Raw genomic sequence first — 19436 nt, forward strand, 5'->3', positions numbered from 1 at the left:
AGTTGCCTCACATCCTCTCCAATATAGTTCTTGGTATGGTTTGTCTTTTTAATTTTAGTAAGTAGTGGTATTTCAATACAGAGAAGGTGATGGCACCCCACTCCAGTACTCTTGCCTGGAAAATCCCATGGACGGAGGAGCCCGGTAGGCTGCAGTCCATGGGGTCGCTCAGAATCGGACACGACTGAGCAACTTCACTTTCACTTTTCACCTTCATGCATTGGAGAAGGAGACGGCAACCCACTCCAGTATTCTTGCCTGGAGAATCCCAGGGACAGGGGAGCCTGGTGGGCTGCTGTCTATGGGGTTGCACAGAGTTGGACACGACTGAAGTGGTATTTCAATATGCTTTTAATTTTCATTTCCCTAATGAGGCCAATCATCTTTTACTGTACTTACTGGTCATTCATACATCTTCTTTTATGAAGATTCTTTGCCCCACTGTTAAAGCCTGGTTATTTGCCTTTGTGTTACTGAATCATAAGAGTCTTCATACATTCCAAATACAAGTTGTTGATGATGTATGCTTTACAAATATTTCTTCCCAGCCAGTAGTTTGTCTTTTCCTCTTCTTCACAGTCCTTTTAAAAGAACAGAGGTTTTTGTTCTGTTTTGTTCTCTCTCTTTCCTTTTTTTATGATTCATGTTTATCAAGGCCTAGGAAAGCTTTACTTAACTTAAAGTCACAAAATTTCTCCTGTGAGTCTTAAGAGTTTTACATTTAGGTTTCTGGTTCATGGTCCATTTAGACTTAATGCTTAAAGTGTGAGGTCAGTGTGGAGATTCATTTTTCCCAAATGGTTACCCAATTATCCCAGCAACATTTGAAAATAATTATCCTACCCCATTGGCTTACCTTGGCATCTTTATCAAAAATCAACTGAACGTGTAGTAAAGTATGGACCTATTTTGGGAATTTTTATTTTGTTCCATTGGCCTGTACATCTATCCTTATATCAGTATCATCCTTCCTTGAATTGATTACTGAAGATTTATAGTAAATCTTCAAATCAGGTAGTGTAAATCATCTAAAAATTGCTCTTCTTTTTAAAAGTCTTTTAGGTTCATTTGGTTGTTTGTATTTTCAAATACATTTTAGAATCAACTTGTCAAGTTTTTTCTAAAAAACCTTATGGAATTTTCATTGTTTCCATGTTGAATCTGTGCATCATTAAGGGGAGATTATTATGGGGAAAACCCTAACAATTTTGAGTTTTCAAATCCATGAACATGGTATATGTCTCTATTTATTTCGGTCATTAGTTTCTCTTAGCAGTTTCTTATAGCATTTAATGTATATGTTTTTGTCTACATATTTGTTAAATCTGTCTCTAAGTAGTTTGTATCTTTTAATCATAAGTGGCATTTATTTTAATTACAATCATTAATTGCTAGTATAGGGAAATACAACTGATTATTTTATGTTAACCTTGAATCTTGTGACCTAATTAAACTTAATTTTTATTTCTAGTTAACCCAAATAGATGTTAATCAATTTTGTTGATTATTTTCAAAGAAATAGATTTGATCTTCTCTATCATTTGTCCATTTTCAATTTCCATGATTTCTGTCTTATCTTTATTATTTCCTTTCTTCTTCTTTCTTCTTCTTCTTTCTGACACTAATTTAGTCCCCCTACTGACACATAACTCTTTTGGGGATTTCATCCAGTGCCCCAGATTACCTGAGGACTCCTCATGCCAACTGGTGGGAACAGAAGTAATCCTAGGCTTCAGTGAAAGTGAAAGGGGCTTCTCTTGTGGCTCAGCTGGTAAAGAATTTGCCTGCAGTGTGGGAGACGTGGGTTTGATCCCTGGGTTGAGAAGATCGCTTGGAGAAAGGAAACACTCCCCACTCCAGTATTCTGGCCTGGAGAATTCTATGGGCTGTACAGGTGCAGAGAGTCAGACACGACTCAGCGACTTTTACTTTCACTTTGTGAGCTCCAGGAAGTTATCTGCCTCCTGACCTCCAATACCTCTTTCCCTGGCTTTGGAGAGTTCCTTCTTACACCTGTGCCAATTAGCATTCAGTCAAGCGTTTGGGGAGACCCCTCTGCAGACCCCCTAAGCTCACTATGCCACTCCTCTGTCCTGCTTCAGTCCCCACAAACTCTGATCCCTTTCCCCTCAAGACTGTCAGGTTGTGTGTGGCTTTCCTATTTCTACTCCGTGACCCAGAAACTTCTCCCAGGCAATAGTACACCTCATCTATTTGGGGCAATGGTATAGCTCATCTATTTGTTTTTTTGACCTTTTAGAGATTACAGTCCTGCATTACCTATTTTACATTTTCTGGAAAACACTGTTTTGTATTCGTGTGTGTGTGTGTGTATGTGTGTGTATGAGAGAGAGAGAGAGTGAGAAGAGAAAGAGCAGGATCCCTTCATGGACAAAAGCTAAGTCAACCTGTAAAAGAGTTTTTTCACAAAAACATCCCAGCCTTTTAGTATTGGCACTGTTTCAGGTCTTATCACAATATAAAACATTTATTGGAAGGGTGTAATCAATAGGTTACATTAACATAGACAAATATTTGGATTCCTATTTGGTCTGACTTTGAAATTATTCCTGAGTGTATATGCTTGAGTATACCATTCAGCTATCATCCAGAATTACTTTTGGTTTATTATTAGTGTAGCATGTTATTTGAAGTTATTGTTAATTGTTATAATCCAAAGGATAATCATACCTGGCATTCCTTACTGAGACTTGTGGCAGTGGACATACATAAAGGTAAAATAAACAGTTTTAATATATTATTTGCTTTTCAGAAGGAAGCCTTATAATTCAGAATTGGTGAGAGGTTATTTCTTTTTGATCCAGATCTCAATAAGATTATCCATAAAATAGCTGGTATGAATTGAAATAAATATAATTTAAAAGCAATCCATAGTAGTCATAATAAACTTTAAACCTGAATAAGCAGAGAAATTACATGACCATAATTCTGTGTCATATGCTGCTGCTGCTGCTGCTGCTGCTGCTGCTAAGTCGCTTCAGTCTGTCCGACTCTGTGCGATCCCACAGACGGCAGCCCACCAGGCTCCCCCGTCCCTGGGATTCTCCAGGCAAGAACACTGCAGTGGGTTGCATGAAAGTGAAAAGTGAAAGTGAAGTCGCTCAGTCCTGCCGACTCTTAGCGACCCCATGGACTGAAGCCCACCAGGCTCCTCCGTCCATGGGATTTTCCAGGCAAGAGTACTGGAGTGGGTTGCCATTGCCTTCTCCGGTCATAATGTTAAACTCCTTTAATTAATAAAATACTGGAATTTTACATTGTGAAGAATAAAGGATAGGAAACTAAAAGAATAAAAGGAAGAATTTAAAATTAAAAGAAAGTGAAGACTAAGAAAAAGGAGATCACTTCCTTCTAAAGTTTTTACTGTATCCATAATTTATTTTACCATTAGATAGCCTATTATTTTATAAGAAAGAAAGAAAGTTTATATTTATAGAAAATATAAATTATATATGCATTATTTTCTTTAGCATTAGTATTGGTGAGGTATCCATGTATGTTTTTCTATAGAAATTTAAAATATTTTAACTTTCTGAAATCATAAAATTTGAAATTATTATATTAAAAAATTCTGGGAGCACCATTACTTTCTCTTTTCATTCTCTATCATTTTTTATTATCTCTTTGCCAAAAATGTCAGTATAGAAAATAAGTCAACTACAGAAAATGAGAAAGAAATAATTGAGACAGGAGTAAAACAAGATAAATGAACAATTCCAAAGAAATATATTCAAAGCCACTTGAAAATAGCTTGAGGAAAGGATTAAAAATGGTCCATTAATTTATTAATAGTTAAGATTCTGTTGAGGTATTTTTCAGAAAGGGAATGAGGCCATCTAGCCCAGTAGAATTATTTTCCTTTTTTGTTTCACTTGAATAGAAGAGGCCCCATCCTGTATGATTCTGATATTCACCATTTCCATCTTCCCCTCTGGGCCAGAATTAGCGATCTAGTCAATCCCATCTTTAGCAGTTGTGAGAATGCTGTCTCAAAGTCACAGAGCTATCAAGAAGCAGGACTGAAATAAAGCCTGCTTCTGTCTAAGTCTGTTTTGGCTGCTTTAACATAATACCATAGACTGAGTGGCTTACAAACAACAGAAATTTATTTCTCACAGTCTGGAGCTAGCAAGTCTGAGATCAAGGTGCTGGCTGATTCAGTGTCTGAGGGCTGAATTCCCAGTTCATAGACACTATCTTCTTGCTGAACCCTCACATGGCAGAAATGGCAGAGGAGCTCTTTGAGGTCTCTTTTTTAAGGGCACTAATCCCATTCATAAGGGCTTCACTCTCATGACCCCATCATCTTCTAAAAGCTCTTTCTCCTTACCATCAGAATTTGGGGGTAACACAAACATTCCATAGCAGTTTTTACAGGCGTGACTTCTCTCAGCCCAGGTGAACTTTGTTTCAGAAAGCATGAGATATCCATAGTTGAAAAGGAAATAAAAAATTGTTGCATCAATCAAGAAGAAAAGGAAGTCTTTTTCTCTCTTGTTATATTCGTTTCCTATTCTATTACACCCTTTCCTCTTTTATATTTATTCAATACTATGCCCCAAACAAGTTTTTACTCTGAAATATAGTGTGATTTTGGTATATATCATTAGTTTCAGAGAAGGTCTCTGAACTTTGATCATTAACTCCCATCAGTAAAACTTTCTTAGCATGGAACCCCAATATATACATTTATTTGTAAATTAGGTAATAAATCACTATACTTATATGCTTTGCACATTTGACAAAAGTAGAAATATTTAAAGAACTATATACATAGATATAGATTCTAAGATTTTCTTCCCTTTCTGAGGAGAGTCCTGTCTGCCAGGTGAGAGATCACCAAGAATATTGTCATTATGGTCTACTGGTCCATCAAGCATACATAGATACCTAATAGTGTAAACGACCTTGACTTGAGCCCTTTGAGAACATTAGAGTTTATCACAAAAGAGATGCTCAACCAAATTCAGTGTAACCCTTAGCATTCCAAAGTGTTAATAGCTCAATTGTGTCCAACTCTTTGCCACCCCATGGACTGTATAGCCTGCCAGGCTCCTCTGTCCATGGAATTCTCCAGGCAAGAATCCTGAAGTGGATTGCCATTCCCTTCTCCAGGGGATCTTCCCAACCCAGGGATCGAACTTGGGTCTCCCGCACTGCAGGCAGATTCTTTACCCTCTGAGCCACTAGGGAAGCTCCTTAGTGTGCCAAACGTAGAGGCAAATTAAGAAATAAAATTGCCATTTGCACCAAATGTAGTAGTAAATATACAAACGTAGTAAATGTAGTAAAGATGATCATATTAAATAAACAAAATTCAAAACGAAGCAGTCATTGGCAGCATGTAATCTACACGCTAGATGTTATTCACTGGAGTAAACAGAAAGCATTTACACGTTCTTCAGAGTTACAGAAGCTTCAGACTATGAATTCTCCTTGACATGGGCTTTTGGATACCTCCCTAATGGAAGAGAACTCCTTTGTGAAGTTGCAGCCCTGGAGACAGACTTATTTTGCCAGGGCAGACATTGTCATTCACTAAACCTGCTGTCCTATTGCAGGCACTGTCTCACTCACAGGGCTTAACCAAATGCAGTTTTAATAATGTCCTTCCTATACCAAAGACCTAGGTCCATGCATGGCAGTGACTCTTAATAAACATTCCATTTCCCATCATTGACATTATTTTGAAAGAATCTACCAGAACTTTGAAAGTGTTAGTCATTCAGTTGTGTTCAGCTCTTTTTGACCCCATGGACTATAGCTCGCCAGGCTCTTCTCTCCATGGAATTCTCCAGGGGAGAATACTGGAGTGGGTAGTCATTCCCTTCTCCAGGGGATCTTCCCAACTCAGGAATCGAACCCATGTCTCGTGCATTGGCAGGAAGATTCTTTTCCTTCTGAGCCAACTTTGAGTAGTCCTAAAAGGCTTAAGTAAGTTGCATCAGCAAGTGAGAGTAACCATAAGACCAAAGCAGATTTATGTTACACTGGCTCGGACAAGAAGGTATCCCTGCTGTTAGATCAAAGCACACAGACCTAGAAACACTATGAAATTAAAAGATTAATTTGCAATAAGAAGATGACATTTATAAATTAGATAAAATCTGTAATACATTGCCAGAGTGGGATGATTTGCTTAGATGGAAAATACCAGAGACATACATAAGCCAGAATCTCTAGCTTGGTATACTGACCAGAATCCCTGCTCTCCAGGGATCTAGACGAGTTTGCAAAGCTTCCTCAGGTCAGAGGGCAGCTCCACCAATGGCTGAAACTGGTCCTTTATCATAAAAAGCACGAGCTGGAAAGCAATCAGGGCATGATGTTGCTATTTTCACTGCTCTTACAATTCCCAGCAGGATCTTGAAAAACATCAAATGACTTCTCGTATTCCCACTCCTCCCATCTGCTAAGCTGAAACCAACACTAATTATCACATACTGTATTCACCTCTCACAATTACAGGAGACTTGGATTATCTCAAATTTGTAGAAATATAACTTGAGGAGTTATTCTATAAACAATAAATTCTGAAAGGCACTTTTTTGTTGTGGAACACTTCTGATGGCCAGTAAGTGCAGATAGGAAACAGAAATAAAAATATAATTTTAAATTGGTTGTGTATTAGAATGTGTTTGCACCATACCCATGGTATGTGGCCAAGTTTCTCCATAAGGACTTGAAATGACCTTACAATGAAATTTGGATTTAATGAGTTTTTAGAAATGAGGGGCCAAGTTGCCAGCCCTACTTTGGGCTATGGTAAAATCAGAAATTAAAGCCCATCTTGCTTGAAAACATTTAGCTGTGTCTCCTCTCTAGTAATCTCTCAGTAAAAGTTACATTATGGGAATTCCCTGGCGGTCCAGTGGTTAGGAATCCTCACTTCACTGTAGAGAGCACAGGTTCCATTCCTGAGGAGGAAACTATGATATCGTATGCCATGCAGCATGGCCAGAAAAGAAAAAAGCAACCTTTATGTTGGTAATTTTCCTTTTAAAAAAACATAAAAATCTTTCAGATAGTTTAGGTCATTCTACCTAATGGAACTTGTACTTAGCATAAGAAGTACTTTTTCTAAGAAGCAATGTATCAAAACTGGGAGTATTGTCCTGGAAAGAGAGTGCTGCAAAGCAGGAGAGTCATTTGGGAACACTTTGGAGAAATGAGCAGAGTGCTCCATCATTTGACAATATGTGTTGACTAGCTCTTGGTTCTCTTGACTGATTGACCCTGATGTTCCGTAGGTGGCATCACCTCAAACATCTAAAACTCTGGCTTCTTCCTCCATACAGTGGGTCCAGTGGTAGTTTTAGTTGAATAAGATTATGGAGTTTTGATCCATAACTTAGCATCAACTGAGCCTAGATAGTTTTAATGAATCCGTATCATCACTATTATTTGTTTCTGACCATTAAAATTGATTGGGAGGCTAATGAGTTTTGGACGCAGACAGCACTGGGTGTGAATCCTGGATCTGCCAGTTACTATCTGACCTTTCTCAAAACATTTCTCTCTGTGCTTCAGCTTCCTCATCAATAAAGAGGACAAAGTAACACTGATAGTAGTCTGTGTAACAGCAGTGGTCTATATACGTGGGTCTATAGCCAGTGCTAAGAGAGCCTGTGATACATCATAGGTACTCAGTAAATACTATGTGCTCTCTTTTGCTCCCCTTCCTTTCTGTGTTTGGGTAGAGAAGAGCTTTGTGCCTTTGTAGTCGGTCTCTTTGCATGACTCAGACTATCAGTTGTTGATATCTGTGCTAGAAATGACTGTACGTCCCTGACTCTGTCATAGTTCTAGAAATTTAGGTGAAGTCCGTGCCTAACAGGAGTGAGGAGTGCAGGCTACCTTTTCCTTCTCGGTGGTTCTTGGCACATGCTTCAATCATAGAACTAATCACACTATTTTGAAATCATTTGTGAGTCAGTGTGATTTTTTCCCTCCTCCAAGACACAGCCAGGGTCCCATTTATCTTCCGCTTCCCCATGCCTAGCACAGGGTGTGGTTCCCTGCTTATGCTATGGTTGCTTCATGCTGCTCCTCTGCAAAAAGTGTCCACGTAGACCTGTTCTGTTCCATCTGACCAGTAAACGAGTAAACTGGGTTCAAAGTGCCCAGGTTTCTTTGAAGGACACACACACACAGAGACTTTTGGTACTTTGTTTTAAAAGGGAACCAGACATTAGGCAGTCCAATTTTTTGAGATTTTTATGGAGAATATTCCCTTAGGATTGTCCCCCACAGGCACAGAAGTCTACATGCCTCAGCAGTTGGTACTGACTCCTCATCTATGCTCAGCCCAGTGATAAAGCAAAGTGGTATCTACCAAGGAGCACATTCTCAGTTTGAAGGGACTCAAGGGCATGAGCACTCTGGAAACAGTAAATTTAGGACACATGAGTTACTGATAAGCAGTAGTACTAGTATTAGTTGTAACTCGTGAGCATAACTACACTAATTTAATTCTCACCCTTTGTATAATTCAGTTGTCAAAGGTGATGGGAAAGAGGATGCACACTACAGAAATTTGGAGATTCAGGATCAGCACGGGTTGAAAATGATTTCATGTACAAAAATAATTACAATAATAATTAGCATTTGCATCATGCCTTGCGATTTACTAAGTGCTTTTACAGCATCTTGTAATTTTGAAAAGTTATAAATTAGCTCTTAGATACTATCTGATGCCAGTATTAAGCCTCCATGCCAAAGGCTGAAAGTTTTAAGATTGGATTTAGGGAACAGTGAAAAAAAGACAGGATTATTAACGCACTGAAAGGCCGAAAATTAGCCAAACTCATTGGCAGAGAAATAGATTTACTTGGCATTTTAGAAACTCAAAAACATATCTTGTAAAAGAAGCAGTTGGCTCATATTTTGATTTCATGCTGCTTGGCACTATTTATTTTTTAAGTTCTTTTGGGCAGAGTTTTTGATGTGCAATTACAATGATGAAGTTTGCTTAGTGGGAGCCAAAAGATTCACAAAACCAGGGGACATCTGATCCTTATTTAAGGGTAAAACCTAGAATTATCTGATGAAACCACTGGCTGTAAGTAGAAGCATAGTTAGAGGGGAAATACGAGGAGCTGATTAATATTTCGCTTTAAAACGCAGGTGTCTGTTTCCTAGAGGGAATCTAGATTGATCTGAAGAATGTTCGCTACAGCCCTAGCTCCTTCCCACAACCACAACTAAAGGCTGGACTTTCTGTCTCATAAACAGCCTAATGAAGAAACACACATGAGTTAATAAAACACAAATGTGAGTGAGAATTAGCCATGAAGATGGAAGACAGCCCCACCTGCCCACCCCTCCTCTCCCTCCGTCCCTTTTCTGCCTCCTGCCCGGCCTTTCCTTCAAAACACGCAAGGGTACCCGGCCTGCCAGGGCAGGGGGACACGTTATTGCCTAGACCAACAGCCGAGCTCTGCCAAGTCAGGTTACTGGATCACACAGGAAGCCAAAATCATCTAGACAGCCACGAAGGCAGCCCGAGAGCTGCGCGCGGGTGTCGCTGGCTCACTTGTAAGCCTTTCCAGATGTGGCAGCCGCGCGGACCTGGCGCGGGGCCAGGCGGCCGCCTGCAGTCGGCGCTCCCCGGGCCGCCGCGCGAGCCCAGCCGCAATGCCAGGCCCTTGAGGGCGCGGGGCTCGCGCGCGGCTCGCTCGCCCCCGGGCCCGGCGCGCACGCACCCCGGCCGCCTCGCACGGCGACCGCCCGCAGCCGGGGAGGGACCGCCGCAGGAGCGCGCCCCGCGGGAGGGTTGCCGCGCCGGGGGTGCGCTGAAGTCCGCTGCGGCCGCGGCGGATGGGGGACTCCGAGGCCCACGTGATGGCGCGGCCCCTGAGAGCCCCTCTCCGGAGGTCCTTCAGTGATCACATCCGAGACTCCACGGCCAGAGCCCTGGATGTCATTTGGAAAAACACCCGAGACAGGCGGCTGGCAGGTGAGAGGCGAAGAGGGGCGGGCGAGGACGAGAGGTCTGAAAAGGAAAACAATTAAATATACAGGCACAGTTATTAACTCGGATCATGCATGAGCTCATCAACGGGGTGAAGTTCGTCACTGTCATGGCAAGGATTTCAGTCTCCCTTGTTCTGAGGTTTAGCTTTTCCGGAGTGATTTTTTTTTTTTTTTTTTTTTGAAACTCCAGTGCCTCTCTGGTTTCTGGTCTGATTATTTCTAGATAAGGTTTCATGAGAGGTTTTGTGGGTTGTGTTTTTTTTTTTTTTTTTAACCTTGAAAACAAAAGCAAGGACCTTTCAAATGTCAGGAAATCAGTGGTGATGAACACCACCAGGCAAAAGCACCGAGGTCAGATGGGCCGGGGAGGGTCGGCTGTGGAGCTGGTCTGGTGAGGTGGCCTGGCCTATGCAGAGAGGGGCCTGGGAAGCTGGGTGGCAGGGCAGTCATCTATGCAGCCCAGTGAAAGCCTGCTGGTATTTCCTCTGGCAGCCTGGGGCTGCTCTGAGTTCCAAGAGGGTGTCAGATATGCTGGAGGCAGGCGTTTGAAATATAATAAAACATAAATACAGTGTGCAGTTCAAACGTTCTAGGGTTCATGTGACAGAGACAGAATGGCAGACTGTTTGAAAGGGTATGTTAAGGAAAAGGGAACCTCTGCCTGATTGTGGTGTTAAGAATATTCATAAATTGATGTAAAAAATAGCTTCTCACAATAAAAAACAAAACCTCTCTGCATCCAGGGAAGACGCACCAATAGTGTTTAATGGCTGCTTCTTGTTTGCTCTCCAAGTCTGTATACTTCTGCTGTTTGCATGGATGGGTCAAAGATTATGTTTTCTTAACCTTCTTGGTTAATCCAATTGTTTTTCCATAGAGTAAATGAAGTTCTCAATGGTTAAAAATATTGGATGTGGCCTCCAAGTGTCAATCCAGGTTTCTGTGCTATGTGTTCTTGATAAAAGGCCCTTTGACTTTGACCTAATTGTCCTGACATGACTTGAAGAGGTGAAAGTTAAGGTTTGTGATTGTGATAAAGCAGATTAAGAAGATAACCTGGCAGTTACTTATCATTGTAGGCTGTAAATTTGTCTCAAATGCCCACGAAAATCTTTCTCTCTGTTAAACTAAATAATGCTGCTCAGGACTGGAAAAGAGTAAACAATGTCAAGTCTACCATAAGGTAGTGAAGAAAGAGTAAACCATTTTAAATTTAATAATTTTATTGCGGCTTTAGAGTAAAATATGATACCTTGAAGAAATCCAACTTTATAGTAAGATTTTTTTAAAGTAGATTTATGTAATGATAATTTCCACTTGGCCAAAAGAAGTTTAAGACATAAGATATGGGAGTGTAAAATTCATGACTCTATTGATTGGCTCTTTAAAAAAACAGTTCCTTCACTGTTGCTTTTCTTGACAAATCCTTTGTCCCAAGTGGAAAGATTTCACAAATCATGCCTTATTAAAAATAACACAAAAATATTTTGTTGTAGCTTGGTGCTCTAATTTGAAACTAGAGGTTGATTCATACAGTCTTGCTTCCCGGACCTCCTCTTGTATTTTCATAAATGAAGAGCTTTTGACAGCTGTTGGTCTCTTAGAATGAGGATATTATCCCTAGAAAGTTATTGTCTCTGCTTTGTCATTTGTCTGTTATATATTAATGGTCTGTATGGAGTCCAAAATATAGCACCTCATGAAGACCTCGTGGAGAAAAATAGTTACTTTTTACATGTGATAAAAATTAAACATTTCCCCAGCTCTAACAGCAAGTGGGACTTTAGCTTTAGGTCTACTGAAGGAAGAAATTCTTTATATTGTAAGGGTTCTCTAAGACAAATATGAACCTCTTTCATAATTTACACAGTGGAATAGCCAGATATGATACTTGAACAAGAACAGACTTTGGCTACCATAGCTGACTGTGATTGCTGGGGACTTGGACTCTTTCTGTGTCCTCTCTCCTGCTTGGCTCATAGCTCAGTCAAGTGGAGACCTATTTGGTGCACATCCAGACCTCAGGACACTTCTATGCTTTCCCTCAAATGTCTCCTCTGCACCCCCGTCCCACTGGCCAAAGGCTAAATATTAGCTGTTAATTATCCACAAAAAGCCACTTCTCTAAACATCAAATCCAGTCTTTATTCTACATCACGCTACTTTGCCCTCTCTTGCAGAATGGAGGGCAGTAGAAAATCCAAACCGCCCACTTCTCTTATGTTGTGAAGTTAATGAGGTGACAGGTGAAACGTGTTTGGAAGCCTCTGGAGGGAAATAACTTCTGTTAATAGTACCTGGAATGTTATTTCCATGATGGTCGTTACCTTGATGACTTTCACCAAGTTTCTCAAACACTAATCTGAGATTTCAGTTTCTTTCAGAGGTTTCCCCTGACTGGAGTGTTTGGCCATGGGACAGAGTTTAAAGTTTCCTTGTTAGGTATCTTCTCTCTCAGTCAATGTAGGTCTCTGTTTTTCTCTCTCACACACACATACGCGCATGCATGCACAGACGCACTACATAACTTAGAAGCTCCTAGTTCTTCTACTCCAAATGGTGTTATATACGCAAACCATCATTTACCTCTCCTCCCCTTAACTCTCTTATGTATAAAACAAATTCCATCTGTTATTTTTAAGGATCCACAGGCTTACATAAACGAAAGAATTGTTGCTGGCTGCTAGTGAAAGACCGACAGGTCGTGAGGAAGGACAGAACAGACTGTCTTAATTGCATCCTCCTTTATATGTAATTGCTGGTTCTGCACAACCACAGCCCACAGGGCTTCTCTTACTCCTGTCCCCTCTGCAACCATTATTCTCAGTCTCTTTTCTTTCCTAAAAGCATAGGACGGCATTGTGTTTTCGGGGAATTAGAACTTTGAGGTTAACAGTGAGTGACAGATGGGGCTGACAGCCCTTCTCTGGACAAATTTGCATCGGTCTTACGTGTGTGCTGTGTCCTTGCCACTCTTCCCCTTAGGCTCAGTGACATCTTGGCTCTGGGGAGCATTTCATTCCTGAAAAACCTGTTGCCCCTTAATCCTTTCATGTAGGACTTCACATTTTTGTGCCAGTGGATCTCTTTAGCATTCTGGTGAAACCTCTGAACTCACTTCTCAGAATAATATTTTTAATATATAAATAAAATGTATAGAATTATAGCAGAAACCAATTAGAATGAAATATAGGGATCAAGGTGTTCAAACCCAAAATTTATAATATGGCACTATAACATGAATGAATTCTATAACAGGATAATGTGTTCAAAACAGGTGCTACGTCACTTCAGTCGTGTCCAACTCTTTGAGACCCTATGGGCTGTAGCCCACCAGGTTTCTCTGTCCATGGGATTCAACATAGGGAATTAAATACAAATTTGATGTTTTTAAAAGATGTGGGTGTGCAGTTTGTTACTGCAGCCATAATTAATAGCATTAAACTGAACAGCCATCCTTAATTCGTCTCCTTGTCACCAACCATCAGAGAGAGGAAATCCTGGGCAACAACATCCGTATCTAGGTGGCAACATGCAGATCTTCAGCTTTCCTGTTTAGTGGCTGAATGGGGCCAACAGCGTCGCATGAACATCTGTGGACAGAACTGCAGTCGTGTGTGATCTGGAGTGGATGTGACATCTGCCATAACTATCGAGGAAGGATGAGTGTAAATGATATTTTGTGATAACTGTAATGTGGTTTGGAAGAGTCTCACTTCCACTGGTGATGAAGTCACAGGGACACTAGTACCACTGGGTGTGGAATGGTGTCAATTTGTCAACATTCATAATTCAAAAAAATGCTACATCTCAATTACATTTAGTGACAATAAAAATGTTATTTCCCCCTCCAAGTTCATGGACACCTTGAATTCTCTCCAAAGACCCTAAATTAAAAATACCTGCTTAATGCTTACCATGGGTTTCAGATACTTTCAGTCAAAAATTCTTATTGCCTGAGATGCTAGGCTATCGTACATGAGATGGCTGGAATCCTTTGATGTATATTTCACAAAGATCCGCTAACAAGTTTAAACTGATGCACCAACAGGACGCCCTCTAAGGAAATTTAAAAAAAAAATTAAGATGAAGACACAGAGAGACTGAAAGTAAGGCAAAATCCAGAGGACATATGTGAAGTATCTTTCATCAATTTGGAAAGTGGACTGAAGAAATTAACCAAAAAGCAATAAAATGTTAGCTCTTATTTGACCTGTAATAAGATAAGAACAGGGCTTCCCTGGTAGCTCAGTTGGTAAAGAATCCACCTGCAATGCAAGAGACCCTAGTTCGATTCCTGGGTTGGAAAGATCCCCTGGAGGAGGGCATGGCAACCCACTCCAGTATTCTTTCCTGCAGAATCCCAAGGACAGAGGAGCCTGGTAGGCTCAGTCCATGGGGTCCCCAGTCCATGGGGTTGCAAAGAGCCGGACACAACTGAGCAACTAAGCACACACACACAAAATAAGAACAATTTCTACAGTGTAAGACATACTGATTTTTAAAAGTATTCAGTCTATTCTTTTAGGGAAAGATGACATAAGGGGAAAAAACCTAAATACTGCAAACTGTTATGAACACATGTCACTAGTTCCATGGCTAAACATTAAAGAGAGGAGGAACCGAATTGCCTATGAAGAAATTAATAAAATTTAGACCAGTCTCAGTGAGATCCCCGGAGAAGGCAATGGCAAGCCACTCCAGTACTCTTGCCTAGAAAATCCCATGGATGGAGGAGCCTGGTGGGCTGCAGTCCATGGGTTCACTACAAGTTGGACTTGACTGAGCGACTTCACTTTCACTTTTCACTTTCACACAATGGAGAAGGCAATGGCAACCCACTCCAGTGTTCTTGCCCGGAGAATCCCAGGGATGGCAGAGCCTGGTGGGCTGCCGTCTATGGGGTCGCACAGAGTCGGACACGACTGAAGCGACTTAGCAGCAGCAGCAGCAGTGAGATTCAATAGGCATAGAATAAATGCTTCAGATATCTATGTTAGGTTAGAGTCCCCCTCCCCACCCCCGGGGATACTTTGTTGGATGTTCAGCATCTTCTATCTTTTGGAAAGTAGATTTTTACATTTCAGCTGACCAAGTCTCCACTTCACCAGTAAAAAAGAATGCTTGACACACGGTGCAGTATATTGGCTCTGAATTTGGTAGGGCATCAAGAATTCTGGCCCATTTCCCATGACAGGCAACCACAAACACTGACTCCTGTGAACTGTTTTCTACTCATTGGTTCACTGTGAAAAGCAAGTAAGGGCAAATAGAATGTCTTTTAACCAGGAGTGATGTATGCCTCAAACTATGCAGGCTCCTCCAGTAAACAAAGACTTCTCTAGAAGAATGCAGCACTATGGAACATTTCAAAGGGCCTGAGAGACAACCATTAATAGTGCTTCATGAGACACGGTCACCTTCTGAAGGGTGGATATGAGCGTGTATTAAATTAGATATTACTATTTCAGTTTAAAAAAAAAAAAAGAAGCATTCTGATGTTGAGACCAACTTGAATGAGAGGAAATATACAGTTACTGAGCGAGCTGGCTGTGCTATCAGACTGCCTGGGTAACTTTGGGCAAGTCTGTTCCTCACCAATTTAAAAAGGGATGAAAATAGTATCTATGCCATAAATTGTTTTAAGGATCATGTGAGTTACTACGCAAAGTCCTCAGAAAAGTCATTGGCATAAGTAAACCCTCTGTCAGCTTTTGGTTGGTATAACTTCCCATTTCCTTGTGCTCTACTTGCAAGGAAGCTTCACCCCTATAGGGTGACACCTCAACTTTTGCCTAAGTCTTTTGGGCAAAAGGAGTTCATCAGTCCTAAGGAAATGAAAAGAAAATGTAACATTTGAATGGAACATGGGATGTACTTCTGTACCTGTGGTGCAAAACAAAGAAGACTCTAACGAAGGTGACTTTTACAGAACCTGGGTTGAAATCCAAAAAGAATTGATTAGAGAATAACTGTTTTCACACACTAGTCTTTGCATATGAGTTTGTCAGGCTAGATATATTATACAATATCTGAGAGTCTTCCCAAACGAGTTGGAACCTGCTTTGAAAATTGCTGGATAGTTGGAGCCAAACATGGGAAAGAGCAGCAGCACCAGCAGGCGAGATCCAAGCACGTGGGCCAGCTCTGAAGTAGGAAAAAGTATGCTCAACATCAAGGCTGCCACTTGAAAGGGATAGTTCTCACGCCTCCCTTTCTGTAGTGAAACTTCTGTAACTTTCTTCACCTAAAATAGTATGTCTCTCCAGAAAAGAATGGCATAAAATAGTATGTATGAACAGTCAGCACAGTTTGCCAAAGGTCATTATAATTACAATCATGAGATGTGTTCAAAGTCAGGGGCTTAATAGAAGGGTTATATTTGTGACTTCCCTAGCGGCTTCCCTGATGGCTCAATCTGTAAAGAGTCTGCCTGCAGTTCAGGAAACCTTGATTTGATCCCTGGGTTGGAAAGATTTCCTGGAGAAGGGAATGGCTACCCACTCCAGTATTCTTGCCTGGAGAATTCCATGGGCAGAGGAGCCTGGTGGGCTGTAGTCCATGGAGTTGCAAAGAGTCGGACACAACTGAGTGACTGTTTCATATTAGTGATAGGTCTGCCTAAGCATCAGAATCTGTATCAGGAAACCAAAACTGGATTTAAAAGAACATTCCACTGGAGGAGCTCTATTCTAGAGGAATGATTAAGGAGTAGATTGAAGTCAAGCTTGCCTTTTATGTGTTTTTCAATTTCTTGTTCCTGTCACTTAATAATAATAGGCCATTCTTGAAGAAAGAAGATATGCTGTTCACAAGGCATGTGTTGGGGCTATTTACTTGTAATGATGATGTGTTCATATTGATCCTTCTGTGCTCGTCCCACATTGCTTGTGAACAGCCACTGATATTTTTGAATCATTTTCCTGGAATTATTGATGAAGACCTAACCATGGAAAAAAACAAAGTTACTCATCCCTTTAATAATCAAACTAGCAACTACAGGACTACTGTTACATTCCTCAGGCAATCGTCAAAGACAAAGCAGCTAGTATGAACTAATTTTTTTTGTAATATGAACTAAATATGGCACCCAGCCTGAGGTGGTTATTATCATTGGATGGATTCTTTATGACAAATAATATAATAACAATAACTAAGTTGTTATTTGAGTGTTTACCAAGTGCTTTAATCTTAAAAATGATCCTCAGAGGTATGTAGTACTATTTTTATTCCCATTTAAGCTAGGGTATTTTTGGCAGTACCTTAAAAATCCATTAATGAATGTCCATAGACAAAAATCAGAAACATCCAAATATGCCATCATCATTAATTAATATCACAAATATGTATTGAGAATCTATCATATGCAAAATGTTGTGCTAAGCACCAGATAACTAACAAGACAGACACAGTCCTTAACCACCAGCCATGAACATCACATCTGAATTCTACCTTTGAATTTAAGAGGGACCTGGCATGGGCAACATGAACCCCATTTTCTTAAGGAAGAACTGTGCAATGTCTCTTGACATTGCTGCTAAGTCACTTCAGTCGTGTCCGATTCTGTGCGACCCCATAGATGGCAGCCCACCAGGCTCCCGCATCCCTGGGATGCTCCAGGCAAGAACACGGGAGTGGGTTGCCATTTCCTTCTCCAATGCATGAAAGTGAAAAGTGAAAGTGAAGTCGCTCAGTGATATCCGACCCTCAGCAACCCCATGGACTGCAGCCTTCCAGGCTCCTCCATCCATGGGATTTTCCAGGCAAGAGTACTGGAGTGGGGTGCCATTGCCTTCTCCACTCTTGACATTGAGAGAGGTCTAAAACTCATCACTGATTTGATCTTTAAACCAATGACTCTCAAGGGGATGAGAAAAGACACACTTGGAAGGGGCAGTATTGGAAAGAGCACATGTAGTTTTTAAAGATACACACGATCCGTTTATTGTTTCCATAGTGTAAACTGCATCCTCCAAAATGCTGAAGATAGAGAAATCATGCACAGGTGGGAGGGATGGAACATGAGCATAAAGGTTGAGAAACATCAGTTTAAACTGATCCGTGCATCCCAGCGAGCCCAACTCCTCTCATGAGCAGAGTAACCTATAAATGTAAATCAGTAAATCAGGCCATCAGTGGACAACCCGATGGAGCAAGGGGAGACCCTCTCTGCAGAGGATCGGACAAATTAGTGCATCTTCCCTGATGAACTAGCCATTCTCTTCATGGAACAAAGACTCGATACCTCCAAAGTGCTATGAGATCATAGCTTTAACCATTTCTTTAAGATGAGATACTGACTTTTTTACAAAGTTGAAATGTACTAAAGTTGAAAATATGTCACTATCTAAAACAGGGTGCTTTTGACTGATTCAGAATTCAGAATGAACTAAACTTGGAGATTGTGTTTTAAATATTTTAGTTTATTGATGAGATTGATCTCAGATCTCAACATACATGGGCTATAGACTTAAAATTGATTTTTCAAAATCTTTTGTTATTTCACAGAATTTCTCATGGAACCAAACTGGAAGTAAGGACATTTTTTCTTCCCATAATAACTTTAAAAGAGATATTCCTATTTTGGATTTTTAAAAGAAAAGAAAGATAATGATGGATGAGTTATATTAAAATATGACATAATTATTACACCTCAAAAATACAGCATAATTATTATATTCTTAAATGTTTACCAGTCACCAAGGTTGTATCACACTCTGAACAGAAAAATACTTGAGGTAATAGAATTTGAGGGTCAAGTATGTAATCATGGGGGCTTCCCTATTGGCTCAAACAGTAAAGAATCCACCTGCAGTACCGGAGACCCAGGTTTGATCCCTGAATCGGGAAGATCCCCTGGAGAAGGGAATGGGTACCTGCTCCAGTATTCTTTCCTGGAGAATTCCATGGACAGAAGAGCCTGGTGGGCTACAGTTCATAGGATCACAAAGAGTCATATACAATTGAACAACTCACACACACACACACACACACATAATTATAGTGAAGCAATTCTGTATTCTCATATATATATAATGAGCTCAAAAAATTCTAGTTCATTTCAGATCAGTGACATTCTAGATTGCTTTCAGTAATTTTAAAATTAGAGAAAAAATAATTTGAACATTAGTTATCTATCAAATGCAGAGTTTAAATCAGTGAGAAAATTACCAAAGAAGGTATGACTTTGAATTAATACTGCTTTTAACAGCCTCCACATTTTAATTAGAGCATATTTTGAGTACTGAAAGTAAGTTCACCTATCATGGCCTCATTTTCTCTTAGAAGTGACTTCTCTAATATATTCCAAAGAATCCAGCTAATTGTGGCATCTTAGTATTTCCAGGTAGAGAAGCCAAAGGATGAAAGAAAGCAAGAAAGTTTTTAAAGCTGAACATTTTGTTTTCAAATAAGGGGTCTTGGAGAAAATGTGAGATGTG

The 19436-nt window shown here is 40.4% G+C and overlaps 1 protein-coding gene across 6 annotated transcripts in view; it reads left to right on the plus strand.

The window, feature by feature from the left end:
* Window positions 1-19436, plus strand: part of DLC1 (DLC1 Rho GTPase activating protein) — a 522352-nt gene that overhangs the window by 331110 nt on the left and 171806 nt on the right. The window contains exon 1 of one of the 6 annotated variants that reach the window (XM_070781609.1): window positions 9770-9979. The exons of 4 other annotated variants lie outside the window; for them this stretch is intronic. In XM_070781609.1, coding sequence (XP_070637710.1) covers window positions 9841-9979 — 139 coding nt within the window. In that variant the 5' untranslated portion in view covers window positions 9770-9840. Of the gene's footprint in view, window positions 1-9769; window positions 9980-19436 lie in introns of those variants that run through there. One more of the 6 variants, XM_070781605.1, reaches the window with a different exon arrangement.

Source organism: Bos indicus, chromosome 27 (genome assembly GCF_029378745.1).
Source record: "Bos indicus isolate NIAB-ARS_2022 breed Sahiwal x Tharparkar chromosome 27, NIAB-ARS_B.indTharparkar_mat_pri_1.0, whole genome shotgun sequence".
Classification (NCBI taxonomy): Eukaryota; Metazoa; Chordata; class Mammalia; order Artiodactyla; family Bovidae; genus Bos; species Bos indicus.